This window comes from Colletotrichum fioriniae (assembly GCF_027942845.1).
Source record: "Colletotrichum fioriniae strain IMI 355084 chromosome Unknown scaffold_15, whole genome shotgun sequence".
NCBI classification, from domain to species: Eukaryota; Fungi; Ascomycota; class Sordariomycetes; order Glomerellales; family Glomerellaceae; genus Colletotrichum; species Colletotrichum fioriniae.
Genome location: NW_027076851.1, coordinates 836,114 through 857,342, shown reverse-complemented (window position 1 = coordinate 857,342; position 21,229 = coordinate 836,114). Strand labels below are relative to the sequence as shown.

Here is a 21,229-nt window from a genome sequence, read left to right as displayed (position 1 = left end):
ACCACCCGGTGCCAGATGGCCCGCTGGATACTGACGTGAACATGAAGGGGGTTTTGCTTGGGGTTTGTAATGGTCACGGTTCAAAAGGGGGGAATCCTGCGTGTTCTTGGTTGCATATCACTGGCGTCGGAAGCATACCCCATACCTCATCTCCGGCCTGCAGTTGGGACAGGCAATTTTCGTCTGTATGAGTTATGCATTTTCACCTCTATTGTCGGCTCGCTTGTATAACCTCGAGGGGCGCGAGTGTACTTAATTAACGATGATTATGAATAAGAGTCTGCGATACCAGTCACCATGAAGATATGAGAGCTTTGGTAGTTGCTAGTGTATTATTGTCGACCTCATCGCAACATTACCATCGTACCTAGCTAACTAGGATAAGAATTGCATCTGCGGCAATTGACTACCTTCAAAACTAGCCCCCATCTGCGTTCAGTTCTTTTTCATCCCATTGTCCAATACGCCCAAAATCAAAACCACCCTCAAAACCGCGGATTGCACGATGTAGCTCGCTTAGTGTACACAAATAATTCGCTGATCGGGCCCAAAATCACAGGATGAAGAAGGAGAAGAAGAAGAAGATGTTGCGCAGTGGCTGAGAAATTCAAGTCGGGACCGCCCTCAACCAAACCTGACTATCCCCCTCCAATACATGAAGCCGTACCTTTAGAATCGAATAAAATACCGAAACCACCCACTCGTACTATAATCAAGCATGAACTTTGGAATATACTTGGGCTTGGGTTCCACATCCTTCACAGCCTCACTCTCTCCTTTTTCCTTCTCCTTCTGCACCTCCTCCACCTTGGCATTCTTTCCTCCAACAGGCATTGTGTGAACAGAAGGCCTCATGATGTGAACATCCACCTCGACCGGATCAACCTGGATATGCGAGCGTTTTTCTTTCGCGATGTTAATCCGTCCATCTTGTTCCTCGAGCAGCACGTCTCGCCGTTTTGTGAGGAGAGACGAGGTAAAGTGTGACGATGACTGGATCCTGCTGATGACGCGGACGGGGTCGACGCGTAGGGCGGAGAGGTCGACGTTGTCTACGCCGATTTTGCCCGTGTGGATGCCGAGATCGTGGGGGGGTTGTGTGTCCAGGGTTGGGGCGAAGACTTTGTTGTCTTTTGCGATGGGGAGGGCGAGGGTTGTTGGGAGGAGGAGGAGGGTGAGGAGGGATGTTGTTAGATGCATTGTTTGCGGTGTGTTGTGGTGTCTAGCTGATGTGGTCGATGTGATGATGGCTTCAGAGTCGAGTGACAACGACAATTGACGCGGTTTCTTGGGCTTGGATGGTGAAGCGGTGGTGGGGGAGTTCCAGAGCCCGGGGGACTTATACCACCCACCGAAGGCGAAAGAAGCTTTTTCTCCATGCTTCCACCGGCCGCATCAAAGTTGGGATCGGGAAAAAGAGGGGATCGCAAGAAACAGTCCAAACAGCTTGCACCTGTGCGGTGTGGTGCGGGCGTGCCGCGTGCGTTACGTGCGGGCCACAACGGTGTCAAGTGTCATTGACTGCCAGTTTTGACACCTTCCTTCTGGCTGTAGACTGCCGGGGAAAGTTAATTAGTCGGTAAGTTGAGGAGGCGTACATGCTGCACAGTAAGCCACAGTAAGGTGGTTGAGTCTTCCCGAAGGCCGGGGGCCGTGGGTGAAGAAGAGGGGTTTGCGAAAGGTTCTTCTTACCGGTTGTCTGGGGATTTAGGTGAGGTCATCGTGTGGCGGGGACATCAGACCAACTTTCTCGCTCATGTGTTTGGTTTTGGAGCGTTGAGCGTGTTGGAAGGTTTTGGAAGTCGGTGGGGGTTCCTTTACTTGAGTTATCGGTGGACTGTTTGACTGTGTCATTGTGTGAGGAGGGAGAGCTTTGACGTTGGGAAGTCCGGATGAGAAAGCTTGGTTCGGGTGCCGAGAGTGGGCCTCGGGATCCGGCCGTGTCTTACGCGGGCGATGTACTACCGGCCACGATGCAAATACGCTTGGTTACCACTCTACCTAAAAGTAAGGTAGCATACCTACCTTACCTTACCCAACTAAATGTTGTTGCTTTAAAGCCTGTACAACTAGTCTTTCCGATCTGAATGCAATATCTCAATTCCCACATCTGATAGCTACTACCCATCAAGAGTGCCTTTATCTGCTGTGCCCCTTTGTACTCAACTGACATGGCTACAGTATAGCACCGTTTTCTTAGGAAAAAGTAGGCGGGTGTTCGCTTGTCGACTAATTAAGGACGTATGACTTGAGAACCAATTTTCTCATCCCGTGCAGAACTCCTTGATTCCTCCACGCTTGAGCACTTTCGTATATCGAAAGGCGGTCCAGCCCGCGGTGGACACACCACGACGGCCGCATGAGTAAATAATTGGAAAATTCATTCCCGGATTCGTCCAGAATACAAGATGCCGCATATTAAACGCCCCTGAGCCAACCGCCCATTATCAAGCAATAAGGCTTGGATGCCTTGAAGACCGGCTTCCCTTCGGTGTTGCCGAGTAAGAGGGTGGGCACACTGATGGCCAGCCTATGAGAGATGCTCGAATAGCTGCACTCCGCCACCGTAATCGAGATGATTGCGGTTGCGTACTAATTTTCGAGAAGCATTATTAGCTGTATGTGAATAATACTAGACTTCCATCTAACGATGCAAAGCTGGCAGATGGCGTGGTTGACTCCAGAGGAACCGAAACAACAGATGGGAGCGAATGCGCATATGGAGTACGCGCATTCGAGCTGGCGGGATCCTGCCATTGATATCACCTGTGGTTAAGATCTCCCTCAAATTATTGTTCTTATGCAAGCAAACAAGCGGCGGTGGCTGAATCGATGTCTCTTGCCCAGTGATTCGCCGTTGTGTAACCTCAAAATCTGCAAGGCAACTGCCGGCAAGCAGTGTGGCAGTCCTTCCACTTTGACACAACATCAGGACCATGACAGCCAAAGAAATTCTTGCAGATCTCGTCATCGAAGCGGGACTCAGCTCGTCTAAGCCTCCATCTTGCTTCTGGTAGTGTCAGGATGGCCAATCAAAACCCAGCCACGACTGCGAGGTGAAACTCGCGATATATATCGACAGCCTCGCTTTCGGGGGTTAATCGTCGCTGAGCATCTAGTTCCTACACGGCATTTGGCAAGATCAAGATTAATTAGATAGTTCAGAAACGTTAGCCTTATAACTAAAGAATTTTTCACGAGTTTCGCGCTAGTATCTACTCAGACTTATCATCGTTTACCTTCACCATAGCAGAATGGCCGATCCTCTTAGTATTGCGGGTTCTATTGTTGGGTTGTTGACTGTCGCTTTCAAAGTGTGCAGTACCGCCTCCAATCTGATCAACAACTTCGATGACGCTCCCGAGTCGATCATGCGAGCTCGCTACGTTGTTGGTGAGATGAGGATGATCCTATTAGCGGTCCAAAGACGCATCGACTCACTTGGGACTGTTCCCAACGCTCAGAGAGACATGATTCCACTAGATGACCTCGTAAACGTCATGACCCATTCGGTCTTGATAATGTCTAGAGTAGAATACCTAATTGTTCGTCTTGACGGGTTGTGGTCCCGAGTTTTATGGGTGTTATCCCATGAAAAAAAGATTATAAGTCTTGTTTCCCACTTGGAAGATCGGAAATCGGCACTAGCATTCATGCTGCATATTCTCAATAGGTGAAAATTATCAGTCCGAAAAAAATTCTCTACCCAACTTGACTGACAGTAAACCACAGCACGACTCTAGAAGAAGCTGGTCGCTCCCACACCGCTTTACGAGCCAAGATGGATAATGTTTCTGAACAGAATCGATCACTGGCAGAACAATTGGACTTGACTGGCACCGAGACATCATGGGACACGCGGTCCGTCAATTTCGAGGACAGTGCTTCATCAAGAACTAGCCGCCCTACATCTTCACAAAGCCTTACTGGCATTCCTCGCAATTCTGCTCGAGCCTCCCTCCAGAGGCCACACTCCGTGGCAGGGTCAATCATCATGGCATTATCGAATCGCAGCTTTGAGCTCATTCTTGGACAATCGAGAGTGTACAGTCGGACTGAAGGCTACGAAATTGATAGGTCCTCATCCAGAACCTCAACAGCTCCGACAAATTCGTGGAGTATGCTGAGCCTCAGTAATCTTTCGACTGCGGCCGCTTGCAGACTCCCGATATCTCTGAATGATATCAACAAGATCGCACCAGGGTCAACGTTCGCACGACTCTTGAAGGAATACGATTCTGTCGGGAACAACATGAACTTTGGACCACCAACAACACCGCCACGCGACAAGTCCGCATCCCGCATCATCCGCATGCGCGAGCAGATGCCTTTGAGGAGTCTCCAGGATAGCTGTGTGTACAGAGAGCCTGATTCAAGTCATACCTTGCCAACCTTTACGTAAGTAAATCGTACCAAGATTGACTTAATACTAACTTGCTCAGGATCATGGTGGTTGGAGATGAAACGCCGCTCAACAGTGATATGATCAACACATTCATACGCCCAGAATCAGCCAGGGAAAGCGCGTATATTCCAGCGGGTAGTGACTCGTTTAGAAGTACAGTTCGGTACGTTCCAGCCATTGACTCTATCCCAAGAAGCTTGCTTTCTCCAGTCAAACGGATCCAGGGTACCCCAAGCGTTCTTGTGCTAATACTGTCAGTGTCCGCGGTGAGTTGATGAATCTTGTGCTGCGCGATACGATAGGACTAGAAAAGTGCGATTCCCTTCGACAACAGCTCTATTCACATGCGGACGCTTTTCTCATCGTGGCCAACAAGTCAGACCTGTGTGGGGCGTCTCGTCTTATGTATGAAATTTCCACGGCACAACAAGATGCTTCGTGTCTTCTGGTAGGGGCATATCGCAGTGAACCCGGGGTTAAAATAGCTAATCCCTCGGCACATGAATTGCACGACACAGGCATGAGTACTGCGAAGCAATTGGGTGCTGTTCAATACCTCGAATGTAATGTCAAGGACCCAAACAGTGTTGGAATAGTTCTTGGCCAAGTACGTCGCTTACACTTTTGAGCTAGAAAATATTGATAGATAGACTGAGCTAACAATTTCTGTTCAGGCGATGTTAGCTGCGAAGTACCGCACTCCTCGACACAAAAGTCAGAGCTACGGGCTCAGCTTCCAGGCCGTTTAGCTCAGTCTCACTCCACTCGAGGGGAGGCTAGGGAGGCAGCGAGCTTGAGCTCTACTTTCAATACAGAGGGCACAGTTCAATACATATCCCCAAAGCCGGTATCCAAATTATTGAGAACGAATTGGAAGGGAAGTGTGTCTTGAATGATAAATGCTGGAATTCGTTACGGCGAAAACTCGGGCAGTCAGAATGACTGAAACACTGTGGAAGCTGGCATAATCTGTAGCACGATTCCAATTGAGTCTCTTGTAATAAAACAATCTGAGTATAGTACTTCGCGCAATCTACATTCCTACCTTCGATTGGTTTGCCTTACTTTCCTCTAGGACTCCACTTTCACTGGAAAGGCTGTCCATCTCAACGTCAAATTGCGAGTATCTGCTACGCGGCCCTCGAGAGGCGCTGGCATGTGTACTTCCCTTCGCTCTCGACCCTTCGGAGGCAATTAGTCTGGGTGCCATTGCCCGGAAGAATCTGCGTAGGGTGGGCATTGAGCCACATATGATAAACAGGTTCACCTCAACGAAACTTTAAACAGGAAGTGGTAAGTAACATGCTTGACATTTTGAGGACTTTGAAAGAGGGTAGGGACATGGAGTTGAGGACGTACGACCAGACATTAGCAGGGGCTGCCACCCATGGGATGTCGTTGCTTGAAAGGAGTGACTGCAAGTAAACCATGCGGACGACAGATGTTGTGACAGTTCTGGGCAGGGGATCAGTAAGTATGTTTTCCCTCGGTCGGCCGGGATATGGAGTTCATACATGGATCCAATGCCAAACATGAGTACGGCTCCGATTTTGACAGCCGGCCGCATCTGTAAACGAAGGACCATGGGGATTGGTATGATGAAAAGAACGACGTCAGAAACAATATTGGAAACGGCGATGGCCATGTAAAGTACTGCTGAATTTAGACATGTTCCGGAGGTGTACGGGTCCCAGTTTGTGCGGATGGGCTGGCAGTGGAAAAGGAGAAGTGATGCGATGATGATAGTGTATGTCGCGACCATCGCAATGGCTGTCAATATCGCATTCCGGTACCACCTTTGTGGTGAGATGTTGAGGTAGGCGGTCAAAAGTGAGGTTTTCGTCAAGCCATTGCAGGTGATGAATACAGGGGCAACAATGTAAGAGCTCTATGATGGGGCCATGTCAGTACTAAGGGCAAGCTGACATTGATAGCGTCCGGTATGGTATCAACCGGAAAACTCACCAGCATATGCTTCTCGTATATCTGTATGGACATCTCAAAAGCATGGTGGCCCAAACCTCCTATCGATATAGACCCTGAAGTACGATGTCAGTGTCTTGATTGAGCCCCGAGAACCTGAACGTCTAGCATCTTACAAATCTGCACCGACTGCATGACAATAGAACAGATCTTGAGAAAGTCAGTTTCCTTCGGGCTCAGCTAGCGGTAGGTCAGATGGTTACCCATGCGAAGAATATCAAAACTGTGGAGAATGCACGTCAATAACAGCATGGTAGGTGATGCCAAGTCACTCACAATCATCGATCTTTGGGCCATCGGACAGACAGAACTTTGTGTAGAATCTCTGGATTAGAGTCAAGAATGCTAAAGGACCCAGGATTCCAAACACCAGGTAGTGTTCGAGCACTTTCTGTTGTTGCGGATGCTCAAAGTCTACCAGGTAACCCTCGGGGGTCTTGATGACAGTCGTGATGCCATTGGTGACCGGAAACTCAGCCATGAGAATCACCAAGTGCTGACAGCCTTCAACAGACCAACGGTAAGGAAGACGGAAACTCAGAAAAGACAGACTGACGATAAATCCATCCCTGCAAACTACGCGAACAAACAGCTGCACCCCTCAATATTTAAGCATTGCGCAAATTCCATCCTCTAATCTGCTGGAGCTTTGGTTTTCATTGTACTAACCTTATCATGGCAAATGACGAGGACTCAGTCCTCGAATTATATTAGACATGACTGATGCGACTGGGAGAGACTCCGAGGCGGGCTGAGCTATCACATTGTCGTTTTCTGGCAACCAACACGAGCATCGCCCCTGGCCTGGAGAACCGCATGGGTCCTTGCTTCCGGATGAGCCTTGCCCTGTACTCTCACGCACCAGATGGCCAAGCAACGCAGGATAGGGCTGCCTACATGTAGCAAATTTCGCGAATGTGAGTTGGACGTCCTGACGGATGTGATACCTGGCCACTCAACCCTTGCGTTATCAACCGGAATGGATCGGATCACAATCCCGTGAGACCATGAGTAGCACAGTTGATTAATTCTGGACCACGAGTCTAGACGCTCTATCGGCCAACCGCGAGAACCGAACCATGGGCTGTCCATTAAGAAAACGACGCAAACAACAGCAACCCTTGAAGACCAATTTCAATGGAGCATGGTATCGTGGACAATATTGGATTCCGACAAACCTGAACTGAAGCCCCGGCCCGAAAGTACCCCAAGATCGAAAGACATAAAGGCTCAGATCCATTCCATTCTTTCTTTCTGAAACCCCAGGAGATACAAGTCAAGTCCAGGTACTCGGGCAGCTCCTCCATCCGTTCTCACCCTCGTCTTCAACCTAATCTTAGCCAAGATGGTCCGCCTCTCCACCCCTCTCACCATCGCCGCCACGCTGATCGCCAGCGGCATGGCTGCATGCTCAAACACTGGGCAGGCGCAGATGGTCACCTACGTCAAGCGAGCGACCAACTTGACCCAGGAGCAGTTCTGGGACTACTGGCAGACCCAGCACGCTCCCAAGGTCGCCCCCTTGGCTGTGCACTTCAACATCACGCGCTACCAGCAGGTTTGTGAACTGAACCCCCGATTTTGCATTACCGCGAGCCGGCAAGGAACATGAACTGATCTTGCCATAGATCCAAGTCGGTGGCCAGATTCTTCCCACCGAAGCAGGTTCAACCGTGCCAGCGTCTACCGTCCCTGTTGACTTTGACGGCATTGCCATGTTCTTGTACAAGTCTCCCGCGGTCCTCACGGCAATGCTTTCTCATCCTTACTACCTTGCTGTTGTTGAGCCTGATGAACATGTCTTCATCGACAAGGGTGCCTTTGGTAACGGCATGGTCGCAACATTTGTTGGTACCGACATCGAGATTGTCGATGGGAAGCAGGATGTGTGGGTAGGAAGTCAGGCTACGCGGGAAAAGTTCCAGAAAATCTTTGAATCCTATTTGTAGGGTTTGGGTGAGAATTCACCTGTTATCTCAACTGAGATTCTGCATGAGAGAGGAACCTGCCGAATAGAGTAATCTAACCGGAGAACCGGGTACATGTAATAATCTAGTAAACATGTTGGCCCTTCAATCTTTGCGCATTACTTGACCGCGTGAAGACCGCAAGTCTACTTCCCACTCATGTGCATCTTGTCCATTGGCAATGTGTTGCCGAGTTCTTCCTCCTTCTCTTTCATGAGAAATGACTGGTGGGATCTTGGCGATAGTGGCAACTAGGCTCCTGGCAGCTTTGCGGAATACGTTCTGAACTGGGAGAATGTGCTGTTGGTTGTTGTTAAATCAAAGCATCAAATATGACGGGTCATATGCGGTTGAAGTGATATCCCACTTTACTGTCATACCCCAGGGCGGAAGTGGATCTCCGGCGACGGAGGCCATATCCATCTCTCCGGTTGGGCTGTTCTGTAAGGGTCGTGGAACTCAAGTCCAGTTCTCATACTGCATGTGAGGGTAAATGGAGTCGGCAAGGGAACCTCTCGGAAAGTCTTTCCGCTTGGGAAAGTGAAGGGTCGAGCGTCTTTCGATTCTGCACGCGAACAAGGACCACGTAAACCCCTGGCAGGCCGTTTGCTGTTGGAACCGGGGGCAATTGTACTTGACCAACCTTTTGAACCGGGGACTATCAATGTCTGCTCATAAACGATGATCCTTCCGTCAGATTAGGGAACAGAAAAAAAAAGAGAAAGAAAGAAAACATATGAGGATAGCCGTAGCACATCAAGTCTGGGACATGACAAACAAGAGCGCCTGCTTACAACTTAAAGGCATGTAGCCATGTAGCAAAATAACAACCCAAAGAACAAAGATACGAAGGAAAAGGGGAGGCTCGCCAGTATGCGACCAGCAGGTGACCAGGGTCCATGTCGTTACCTATCTGTCGTGAACTTTGTGCTAAAACCAGGAGGCATTGCTTGCAATAAGGTACTTGCGTGTGAGGCGTGCTCTAATGCCTCAAATCATTATCAAATAGAAAGAAGGAGTTTCTACGAATGTATTACTTGATGAACCTTGCAAATTGGATATCGACCTCCTGGAAGACACTAGTTTCTTTACTTTACTGAGAGACAAACCCAGTGATTGCCCCCTCTCCTATTATCCCGCTGGGTCGGAAGCTCGCGATTCACTGTGGCAGGGTAGCGGCTCCCAAAGGATCTTCGGTGCTCATCTGGCCTCTCCACGGACTATGAACAGAACACCCAGTTGTTTGGAGAAGCCTGTGTACTTGAACTGAGAATACCGTCACAATTGGGCCTGCTATAAGTGAAAGCCGCAGCAGTATGGGCAGATATCACTTACTGCAACATGAAGTTTCCGGGTTTACTCGTCTAACAGAAGTGAGATGTACATGTTCGAATTTAGTAGATACAGGAACAGTGCGTTCTAAGTAGTGGTTTCATTATGAAGGAGCATGCTTGTAGACCGAGCCAGCAAGATGATCATTAAAAATGCGTGCATGCTTACGATCCAGCCCTGTTCATTACATGTAATATCTCCGAAGTCCTGCCTCTATCTCCAGAGTCGGTGCTGGACTTGCATGCTCAGGAACGCCAGAACACCACTTAGAGAGGAGACTGAATGACCGGGTACTTGGGAAATGCAGGTGCGTAGACCTGAAATGTGATCAGTAAGATGTCTCATCTAGCAAGTGAGATATTGCAGGATACGTACCGACTTGCAGCGAGCATTGAAATCGCTGGTTGACCCCTGAATGAGAGACAGCTCATCTCCAGGGACTCCGAGCTTGACCAAAGCTCCAGACTGAGGTGACCCCTTGGCCCATCTAGGCCCAGCAGCCGGGTTCTTGATCCAGTCCACGAACCAGCTATGGATGGAATCGGCCAGCGCTTGCTGTGCCTCAGTTACGCCCGTAAGTGAACCGAAGCACTCGTTGCCTCCATGGAAGAAGGGCACCTCGGTTCCGTGTGTGGGTGCCGTCCCTGGAACACCAACCACGTTGTCGTAAGCTCCGAAGAATCTGTAGACCCAGGTGTCTTGCTTGGCACTGCGCAGGTCAAGCAGATAGTCGACGGCGCAGTTGAAACGGGCGTCGCCATACTGAGCACCGCTTCTGAGGGACTCTGTCTCGTAATCGGAAGCATTATACGCCGCTAGTAGGACATCATCTTCAATGTGTGCACTATCGGCATCGAAAGTATTGATCCAAGAGCTAAAGTTGCTGTTTTCGGCGCCATATACCAGACTAAAGATGGTGCCCTCACCATCAGAAGTTCCCGTAAGGAGGGGCACGTGTGATGCATACTGACCATCCGCAAACCTTGCAGCATAATCGGAGTGCCTTGTGACATTGTCAATGACTGGAGTGAACCAGGTATGAAAGGTTGAGTTGAAGTCGGCCGTCTGGAAAGCGTACGAGTCGACGCTGCGCAGGCACTTGACTTGGTTATCCCCTGTCTTCGGACAGCCAACCCCGGCCGCTACAGCATCGAGTCCTTGGTTGAGTGGCGCGTATGCCGGTCCAGACATGGCATTCGCACTCATCTGCACTGCTCCCTTGAGCCACGAATCTGGGTGGTTCCAGAGGTAGTGATCGACCTGCACGGCTCCGGACGAATGACCACCGAATACAACATGATCGGGATTGCCTCCGAACGCATGGATGTTGGCACGGACCCAGTCGAGTGCCTTTTCGACGTCCAAAATACTGAAGTTTTGTGATTCCTCAGGAGACGCTTCGCTGAGTTCTGACGAGTGCGGGGAGGCATAGATACTCTCGCGGGTATTGAAGTTGACGTATATCACACCATTGCGAGCAAAGTTGGACCCCTGGAGTTGGGGATTGCTGCTTGAACCAGTGACCATTGCACCTCCGTACATGTATACGAACACAGGCAAATTCTCGCCTGTCGAGGGTGCCCAGATGTTGAGGTTAAGACAATTCTCGTCCTGCTGGCTGTAGAGAGTGCCTGGAATTGCTTGAGGGCAAGTAGGACCATATGAAGTTGCAATAAACGTCGTGTTGGACTTTGGCACATCTTGCGGCGCCCTCCATCGGTTTTTGCCAGCTGTTGTGGCAGCAAATGGGATGCCCAGAAACACCGAGTTGCAACTCGCGTCGTGGTCTCCCTTAACCAGGCCTTGGGATGTGAGGGCGTGAGGCGCAGATTGAGTTGCGTTGCTGCAAGTGCTTGCCAGGACTGAGGGCAACAGGCCAGAGAGCACCATGGCAAGGGCTGCAGATGATGGCGACATGTCGTTGAAGTGAATGCTGTGTCGATCGGCCAACACTTTCAAGATGTAGAGAACGTGAAAACCATATTGACAGGATGGGATTTCCGGAAGAAAAGGAGATGGCTATCCAGCACCGTTTTCTTCAAGGTGGATATTAATTACAAAATACGACGTTGAGGCCTTGTCAACCCCACTGAAGACCGTTGTGGATTAGCCCATTGCAACGGATTTTCGGTGAGGTTGCAACGATCCCCTAGGGAATGTAGCCCCAGACATATTTATGCTTCTTTTCAAAGTTTGGATGATCTTCTCTTCCCCTGATGCTGATTCTTTCTTGTCCCAGAAGAACCTTTGTCAATAGGGCTGATGGCAATAAAAAGTAGACCTCAAGCATCCTCACATTCAACTGAGTTGAGGGAGCAGGGGGGATGACAAGGTTACGTAAATCGCCATAAGCACCGTCAGCAAGCCCCCTGGCATAGCGGATAACTTGCCAAAAAGGGGAGATGTGAGCGGACAAACACGATCTAGGTCCTGAAAACTTTCCCTCTCATCGACTTAATAGCTCAGTCTTTTTCGTTCTTCTCGAGCAGCTGAAATTCCCCTCTAGGCGCTCTCTTTTCGCGGTGAGTACCTCTCGTTTCTCTCCAGGTTAAAGAGCAATGATCACAACTCGTCTTTCTCGTTTCTGGGCGGATCAAAGGTCTTCTTCTTCGTCATGCCAGCCAGGATGTCGACAATCAAGTCAGCGGCAGCGACGGAAGTTGTCTCGGCTACAGAGTCATAGGGCGGGCTAACTTCAACGACATCAGCACCAACCAGGTTGAGCCCTTCAAGACCCTTAAGGAATCGCTTCAGCTCTCTCGTTGTCCAGCCGCCTGACTCTGGCGTTCCAGTAGCTGGGGCAATGCTCGGATCGAGGACTATAGCGTTATTAGTTGAATGTTTGTCATGGTGGGATGGTCCCAACTTACCATCAATGTCGATGGAAAGATACACTGGCGTGTTGCCAACTGCGTCCCTGACTTTCTTGACGATGCCACTCATGCCAATATCGTCAATCTCATGTGCTTCAATTATGGTGAATCCGACGACATCTCTGTCGATCTCATAGTCTTTCGGGCTCTTCAATTTGTCAGATCAAAGTAACAACCATAAAACCAACTCGCTACTCACAAAGAGCTTGGTCCTCAAACCGCCATGAACACTGGTGCCCTTGCTGATGCATCCTTCTCGGCTTGCATGCCAGAAGAAGGTTCCATGAGTGATGGCGGACTGGTTCGAAACGATTCCTGTATAGCCTTCATAAGGATCCCATCTACGTATTAGTATTGTTAGTGACTGATGACTTAAGCCAGTATCGATTGATGAGAAGAGCCTTACGTGTCAAGGTGCGAGTCGAGATGGATGACTGAGATGGGTCCATAAACGGTCTTAAGACTACGAAGAATTGGCAAGACTATAGAGTGATCACCTCCAAGGCTAATAATGCGGGGGTGTTCCCATTCATCTATAATGAGGTCAGCGGCTGTGACTCTTCATGCCTGTTGTTGCCAACATCAATAGGCTTACTCTGATCTGTGGTCGGATGGTAAAGAATCTGTCGATACGCCTGTTCCATCTGCTTGAACGCATGGCTGGCATCAAATGGCGTGATGGGCACGTCTCCACAGTCGATCTTTCGCCGCGGCTTTGTGTTAGTGCTACATGATCCATGAAGATGTTCAATCAGATAAGCTCTTACAATCTCCAGCCCCTGCTCGTAAGGGTCAACCTCCCACACGGTGTTGTAACTACGCCCTTTCTTCTCCCTGGACGACCCAGCTCGAATACCTCTCGGGCCGAAGCGAGCTCCTGGACGGTAGGAAGTAGAGGTGTCATAAGGGAATCCCAGAACGGCAATGTCTAGAGGCTGGACTCGGGGTCAGATGAAACTTCACATTACTTTTGAGCTGCACGTAATATACCTTATTATGCGACTCCGCTAAACAACGTTGCCATTCCAAGTGCGCAAATGTCACAGGCTGGGAAAAAGGCAGATCTTTGTCCAGATCTGGGGAGAAGCTTAGCTGAGAACCTTGCAAATAACCGCCGAGACAGCTGAACATACCTTCAAGGGGATATTGATAGTTCGGGCCAACATTTAGGGCAGCTGCAAGGTCAGCACCCGCGCAGAGTAGGATTGCATCTGCAAGACGCATATTGAACGTGAGTATTGGTTTCCTTGGCTTGAATGTTTCGCAGTCGATCTGGCTTTGGTAGGTGACATTTTTGTATGATGCCCATCGTATGATTTGCTTAAATAATATCCGACAAGGCGTGCATGTTCAGATGACGACTGGAGTGAGGAGAACCAACGCCGATTCGAGGCCGATAGGTTGAAGCCTTGATGCACCTATCAGACGATTAGAGTTAATCAAAGGCAAGAGACTCCGACGGCTCCAACGGCCGGGAATAGGGCCCCCACATCGGTCAAGCCGACTCCTGGAAGTCGACTCCGATATCTTTGGGAATGTTTCACGCGCTATCATGGGCTAAGGCGCGCCTTTAGATAAGAGGTTGGCTTATCTCTTTGAGCTAGACAAATGAGTCGCGAATATCTTCAAAGTATGGTGAGTTCAACATCTACAAGGTTCTTCAAGTATAAATATAAATGCAGTCGGGAGGTAACATCTCAAGTCGTTTAATGTTAGTCAGAGACTCAGGGTGAAGCTTTTCGGGAAAGCTTGTTCAATGAACCCTATCAACATCCCTGTCCCCAAACTTCTGCATCATTAATCCTCGAGCCGTCGCACTCTCCTTGTTGCGAACATCAGCAAACAAATATGATGGAAACAAAGACAGAAGGCGACAGCGACAACAAGGTCGGAAGCCATGTTGCAGCATCATCCCACCCGGAATCCATCGAAGCTATGGAAACTGCAGAACTTTCAACCAAGCGCGGCCTCTCTGCCCGACATGCACAATTCATCGCTCTCGGTGGAACCATCGGCACCGGCCTCTTTGTCGGTTCCGGCAGCACCCTCGCCCGCGGCGGACCGGCCTTCCTCGTTGGCAGCTATGTTGTTATGTCAGCCTTGATCTACATGGTCTTGACTGCAGTTATTGAGATCTCGACGTACCTTCCGTTGCCAGGCGGTACCATGAATTACTACGGCAGCCGCTATGTCTCGCGAAGTCTCGGTTTCATGATGGGATGGCTCTACTTCTACTCATTTGCCATCTTCGTCCCCTTCGAGCTCACGGCATCGGCCTTGGTCATTGAGTACTGGAACCCGAACGTCAATAATGCCGTCTGGATCACGATCATGTTGGTAATGGTTGTCGGCCTCAACCTCCTCCCTGTAAAGTTCTACGGCGAAACGGAGTTTTGGTTCGCTGGACTGAAGGTTCTGACCATTGTCGGTCTGCTGATCCTTTCAATCGTCCTGTTCTTCGGCGGCGGTCCATCCCACGAGCGACTCTATTTCCGGTACTGGAAAGATCCCGGCGCTACCAAGGAGCTAATCGTTCAAGGCGACGCCGGCAGATTCGTTGCTGCCTTGTCGACTCTTCTCAGCAGTGTGCTTCCATTCACCTTTTCACCCGAAATGGTTGTGGTCACTGCTGGAGAAGTTCAGTCCCCTCGCCGAAACCTGCCAAAGATCGCCCGCAACTTCTTTTGGCGATTGATTGTCTTTTACATTGGCGGGACCATTGCCATCTCCGTCATCTGCCCGTCCAACGCACCGGCTCTTACTAGCGGAAGCTCTGGAGCCGCGGCTTCTCCCTGGGTTGTGGGAATCAAGAACGCGGGAATCAAGGGACTCGATAGCGTCATCAATGCCGTCGTAGTTACGGCCGCCTGGTCCGCCGGCAACTCATTCCTCTACCTGGCAAGCCGATCTCTGTACTCGATGGCCTGTGAGGGTAGCGCCCCGCGGATCTTCAAGCGGTGCACCAAGCAAGGAGTTCCCATCTACGCCGTCATAGCCAGCTCGTTGTTCTCGCTCCTGGCTTATATGAACGTCAACTCCAACGCAGCAGACGTTTTCAACTGGCTGCTGAATCTTGTCAACACTGGAGGCTTCATTTCCTGGGTCTGCTGCGGAATCATCTACATCCGCTTCCGCAAGGCCTGCGACGTGCAGAATTTACCGAAATCAGCTCTTGTCGCACGATCCTTTTTACAGCCTGTTGGATCATACATCTCGCTAATCATGTTCGGACTTCTCTGTCTACTCAACGGTTTCACCGTCTTCTTCCCATCTCGCTGGTCTGTGGCAGACTTTCTGTCTGCGTACATCGGACTGCCTTTGTTTGTCATTATATACTTTGTCCATCGATTCTTACATCGCGCCGATTCCTGGGCCATCTCCTCTCACGAGGTGGACCTCAAGACCGGACTTGCAGAGTTGGAGGCAGAGGAGTCGTTGGAGGAGCCCAGGGAAGGGTTGCGGGCGCGTTTCAAGCGCCATGTACGTCGATCCTAGGATAATGTCAGACGTATGAGCGATATAGCGTCGCAGTCTCCTGCCCGACTCCAGTAGGGGGCTAAGGCGTCTTAGAGGCTTAACAGCGATAATGATTCGGGTACTTGATCAAACACATGGTAATCTTAGATAAAGAATGAACAATATCAGGCAAGTTTCTCGGCTTCAGTAAATCGAGAAGTCCTTATCTTTCCGTTTTTCCTTGACCTACCTTAGCTTCCTACCTCGACGGCAACACCATGATGCAACAAGCCAGAGTTCTCATAGTGGGCTGCGGCTCTGTCGGAACCATGTGTGCCTACACACTTCAGAACTCCGGAGACGCGGAGGTCACTGTAATCCTACGTTCTAACTATGACTCAGTTCAAAACCAAGGCTATCACATCAACAGCATAGACCACGGGGAAATCGATGGCTGGAAACCCCATCACAGTGAGTCATTATCAGTTCAGCTCTGTCGTTAGCGTAATCATACTGACGCGGCACAGTGGAAAAATCCCTAAGAGACGCACTCAAGCATGGCCCTTTCGATTTTGTCTTGGTGGCCATGAAGAACTTGCCCGATGTGTACTCGATCTCGGATATTATTGGTCCAGCAATCTCAGCCCAGACGTCAATCGTGCTCGTTCAGAACGGCATTGATATTGAGCAACCATTACTCGAAGCCTTTCCGAACAATATCTTACTCTCAGGCGTCCCGCTGATAGGGTGCGAGCTCAACGGGCGCGAGATGTTGCATAATGATCCAGATATTCTTCAGCTTGCGTACTGGTCAAATCCTAGGTTTACCCTCGAGGATCAAAGCAACGCGTGCACCGCATTTGCTCAACTTTACAACAATGGCGGCGCCAAATGCAATATCCAAACGGATATCCCGTGGTTCCGATGGCGAAAGCTTATATGGAATGCTTCATTCAACACCGTTTGTGCCATAACAAACTTGGACTCAGGCGCCATTCAGGACGCTGGTGGTCTTGACAGCCTTATCCGCCCAGCCATGAGAGATGTTGTGGCAGTTGCCCGAGCAGCGGGCAATATCTTCTCCGATGAGATCTTGGATGACATGGTTGCATTCACGCCCAAAGAAGCCTCTTTGAAGCCGAGTATGCAGGTTGACGCGGTGAGACACAAGCCAATGGAGATCGAGGTAATCTTGGGGAATCCTATCAAAACCGCGAAGAAACTCGGCGTGCCGGTTCCGACTTTGGAATTTCTCTACAGTCTCTTGCAAACCAAGCAATGGAGTTTCTTGAATTTGGAGAAATGAATCACGTTTCCAACAATTCTTGTGTACTCATCGGAACCTATGTACAGTCAAAATATCTTTTTTCATCCTTCATTCTTCACGTCGTTGAAAAGTACGTGTGACATCCTAGCGACGGATATGCACTCTCATGTTGCCGTTGCCCCAAGCGTTGTTCTGTCCGAAGACGAGACTGCCACGGGTACAAGCATCCATGATCTGGCCTGCCGACCGGGCAACATTGCCACACGGACTGGAGGTATCCCTGGGAGGGTTGCCACCGGTAGCAACGCCGGCGATCTGAGCCTGGCCACGGTGGCAGAACACAGTGGCGCTGACGACGGCCTTGCACTGCACATTGGCACGGGCAGCGATGAAGTCGATGCACCAGACGGCATCAGCGACCTATGATACGTGATCGAGATTAGTGAATGCATCTTATGTATATATCATCGTTGTGTAAATATGCAACCGTCCTGTGATAAGTTGGGAGGGATATCCTGGAGTGACTTACAGAAGCAGCGTTGTCGTTGTCGTTGAATGTGCAGCTAACATCTTGCTGGCGCTTCCCAAGACCGTCTAGATACTTATAATTAGCTTCTGATTACATTGCCAATAAGACAGCAATAATTCAAGGATGTATCACGAACCGCTTGAAGTTTGGTTGAATGCGAGAGCCATGGCCTCCTCGGGGGAAGGATGTTGTCCGTTGGGATTGGCAATGATTTCCTCGGCCCACTTCTCGAAAGAAAAGGGTATGTTCTGCTCGGTCGCCTCGGCAGCAGTAGGGGCGGCGGCAATGAGAGGGATAAGGGCCAGAAGGCCGGCGGCGCGGATGAGGTTAACCATTTTGTGAGTGAAGAGACGCTGATCGATATTGCTTAGGAGACGATAGGCTGGGGCGATGGTCTGAAGAGAAAAGGCACAAGGAGGAGTCCGCCATTAACCTATTTATACGTATTGAGATGACATTCTTAAGGTGCCTTGAGAAGTCACTGAGGAGGACGTCAGACGAGAGGATGCCACGCTTGCCACTTCTGGAAGTTTTCTGGACATCTAGAGTTGCCCCGCTGTCGACGGATGTAGAGTTTCCGAGGAAGGCTGGCTCAGCTGCAAGGAATTGAATCCTCACGATGGGGCTGATGTCGCCTCAAATCATTAATTATGTATTCGGTTTAACACATGCACGTCTTAGTCTCTTGGCCACAAGACTCCAATACAACCTCACTCTTGCCATCAATGAGTTCGTGTCAGCAGGTTGAGGAGCTCGCATCCGAACAATAGGCCCGGTAAAGTGTTGGACCTTGATGTTGGCAATTTCATATTCCTGCCCAATAGTTGAGTGACTGCGCGACACTTCTCGCGTTCCCAATCTCTGCTAAGGCCTGGATTATCACAGTGATTCCTTGCCTAATAATATGAAGTCTTCGTGTTCTACGCGAGTAACAGGCGCCAAGTCTCGGCTCCCACTTGTGACATGGCAGCCCCAGTATCAAAGTCAGATCAACAACTCACCGGCAACAACGGGTGAGAGTGGCTACCCTTGGCAACCTGCCATTATCTTGAGCTTAGGACCAGACTATAAGCAACACGAGAGACGCACCCATGGTTACAAGAGCCGGAGAGAGCCCAATTGGACATCTCGCAATTGAACGTGGGGATCTTACTTAGGCATCCGCAATCCGAGATCTCGGCAGGTTTCCCATAGGCTCGCTCGGGTGGTGTAAATTAAGTTGAATGGGTCTCGGCACCACCCAGTGGCGGTGTATCAGCACTTGTTCGAATAAGCAGGTCCAAGGCGGGGCATTAGCTCTTAGAAGCATAGAGCGAAAGGACCCGCTGAAACGGCCCGAAGCGTGTTGCTTTTTGAAAACGTCCCCATTATGGCTGATCGTGAGAAGCCCTACATTTTGGAACAGTTGGAGTGGAATTTTTGAAGAAACCTGAAGTACCTTCCAGAGCTGAAGGCCGACTTCCTTATCAATCTAAATGGCAATTAGCGGATTGTCGATTATTGTAAACATTGCGGGCATGTTCGCCTAGCTCTCACGGGCAGGAGCAGTGTAGTTTGCCTTTGGCGTCAATTATCCGCATTCTTCTAAAGATCTTTCAGTGTCCGATTCCGTATCAAGGCCAAAGTCTCGATTCATTTTTATTCTGCCGTTGTCTGCAACTGACATGAAACTACCCAAGAATAAAATTCGATGCGAATTTCCCTTTGAGCTGCAAGAAGCTGAATAATTAAAGCTATGAGCGCGCTACGGTTTTACTGAAAGTAACACAAGAGATTACCTTAGCTAGGGTTAGTCTAATGTTTAAATATCAGAGGTAAGGAGTACGTGTACTTTCAACCCTCCAATATACATGATAGGGTAGGATTTATTTCAACTTGTTCGTCAAATCCTATGGGAGACCGCTCAAAACGCCGCCATCTGTCTTAACCATAGGATCCAGACTATTCTTAAGCCAGCAATTCCCATTGTAGGTCATGGCCGTGCTAAGGTTTCGATTAAAGACCGCTGCAACGCAGTCATCGGTCTTTGTATACCGATTATACGATGCACAAGCTCTCAGGCAATCCGAATATGAGTAGACCTTAATTGCAAGTAGGTCGTTCTCATGCCCCATTCCGTAGTTTTTCTCACAATGAAGATCAAACAATATCTTCTTGTCAGACAGTTCAACGATCTCCGGTTTGCCATCTAACTCCGGACAGGGAATATCGAGTATCCCCAATGTTGACACTTTTATGGGGTTTCCGGGGGCTGCAGGGATCTTTGCGGTTATCGTTGTGATGGGAACCGCAGACGTGGCAGCCAAAGTCGCATCCCTGTTTATTGGCTATTAGATATTTCAAGTGTCAAGGATATGAAGTCGTATTGCATGGGGGTTATACTCTCTTGCTTTCCTAACAGCCAGTGTACCACCTACCCCGCCGCCCACAGCTGCTATCAATACAAGTATGACTAGTAAAACACTGAGAACAAAAGTCGCTGTCCTCAATCCACAGATTACGCGTTCTTTCTCTGGAGACTCCAAGTTATTCGGTTCCGATTCATGTTGTTTCCGGGGATCACGCGCAAGAGCCTGTTGCTTGGGAATCATCTCAGGAGTACAGGCCTCGGGGGCATCAGGAACGTAAGCTTCAGGGCCGGTTGAGTCCATGGTGTGCTTTTGTCCGCCGACACGAAGTATGGCGTAAAACTTCAAGCCCGCTGTCATAAGAGAAGATACGAGCAAAAGCTGTTGATGATAGGAAGAGGAGCGACCTTGATGGAATAAGGAGGAGATCATGAGAAGTGGAGTCGAGGGAGTCAAACAACCAAATACTAGACTGAGAACGCATGCCATGTGTGTAAAAAAAGGGTTGCTTCTTCACTTACTTACTGACTAGTCAGTGATTCCTAGCAAGCAATTTTGAAGTTAACATCGATTTTGAAACATTTCTCACCTTCTTGGAAGTCTGGTGATCACCCATACAACCCGAACTGCTCTCATATGTGACTACATGTACGGTTTGCGCGTCATGACTGAACCCAAACGCAGCAGCTGTACGACATTACTTATCCATAAAAATAAACACCTGAAGTTCAGAAAAAGCTCTGCAAAGGTCTGACTGTACGATAACAATCAAGCTGGATAGGCTTTGGTGCTATGGCTGTACCACATGGGGCATCCTTCTTCGTATACGTAAGCCATTCGATCGTTGTACAGCGTGTCAGGCCACTCTGCGTCAGATTCGTCTATTAAATCCAATGAAGCTAAGCATTTAGATTCTAACGTGTACATCATAGCGTACCAGTAGTCTCGCAGCACTCAATAGGCGAAAGGTGCGACTCGAAGTTGATGCCAAGGTAGGCCGAGTCTGATGTACAGTAAAATGCTGTGCCTCAACGATTGTCGAAAGTAGTGGGGTATGCCCTATCATCGG

The 21,229-nt window shown here is 49.5% G+C and overlaps 6 protein-coding genes across 6 annotated transcripts; 2 read left to right on the top strand and 4 right to left on the bottom strand.

Annotated features, from left to right (window-relative positions):
* Window positions 1-669: 669 nt before the first annotated feature.
* Window positions 670-1,200, bottom strand: N0V96_010756 (uncharacterized protein; the record flags this gene model as incomplete). The annotated part of the gene is made up of 1 exon (XM_053189191.2): window positions 670-1,200. The coding sequence occupies one exon, from the start codon at window positions 1,198-1,200 to the stop codon at window positions 670-672; it is 531 nt and encodes a 176-aa protein (XP_053053179.2).
* A 6,533-nt stretch (window positions 1,201-7,733) lies between these two features.
* On the top strand, window positions 7,734-8,337 carry N0V96_010755 (uncharacterized protein; the record flags this gene model as incomplete). Its single annotated transcript, XM_053189192.2, has 2 exons — window positions 7,734-7,946; window positions 8,017-8,337. 2 exons carry the CDS (start codon window positions 7,734-7,736, stop codon window positions 8,335-8,337), a joined length of 534 nt encoding a protein of 177 aa, XP_053053180.1.
* Window positions 8,338-9,953: 1,616 nt separating this feature from the next.
* Window positions 9,954-11,604, bottom strand: N0V96_010754 (uncharacterized protein; the record flags this gene model as incomplete). Its single annotated transcript, XM_053189193.2, has 2 exons — window positions 9,954-10,004; window positions 10,063-11,604. The coding sequence occupies 2 exons, from the start codon at window positions 11,602-11,604 to the stop codon at window positions 9,954-9,956; spliced, it is 1,593 nt and encodes a 530-aa protein (XP_053053181.2).
* A 645-nt stretch (window positions 11,605-12,249) lies between these two features.
* N0V96_010753 (uncharacterized protein) lies at window positions 12,250-12,785 on the bottom strand (the record flags this gene model as incomplete). Its single annotated transcript, XM_065759038.1, has 3 exons — window positions 12,250-12,506; window positions 12,558-12,708; window positions 12,780-12,785. The coding sequence occupies 3 exons, from the start codon at window positions 12,783-12,785 to the stop codon at window positions 12,250-12,252; spliced, it is 414 nt and encodes a 137-aa protein (XP_065612348.1).
* A 1,623-nt stretch (window positions 12,786-14,408) lies between these two features.
* On the top strand, window positions 14,409-16,055 carry N0V96_010752 (uncharacterized protein; the record flags this gene model as incomplete). The annotated part of the gene is made up of 1 exon (XM_053189195.2): window positions 14,409-16,055. One exon carries the CDS (start codon window positions 14,409-14,411, stop codon window positions 16,053-16,055), a length of 1,647 nt encoding a protein of 548 aa, XP_053053183.2.
* A 1,372-nt stretch (window positions 16,056-17,427) lies between these two features.
* On the bottom strand, window positions 17,428-18,147 carry N0V96_010751 (uncharacterized protein; the record flags this gene model as incomplete). The annotated part of the gene is made up of 3 exons (XM_053189197.2): window positions 17,428-17,703; window positions 17,813-17,877; window positions 17,949-18,147. The coding sequence occupies 3 exons, from the start codon at window positions 18,145-18,147 to the stop codon at window positions 17,428-17,430; spliced, it is 540 nt and encodes a 179-aa protein (XP_053053185.2).
* Window positions 18,148-21,229: the final 3,082 nt, after the last annotated feature.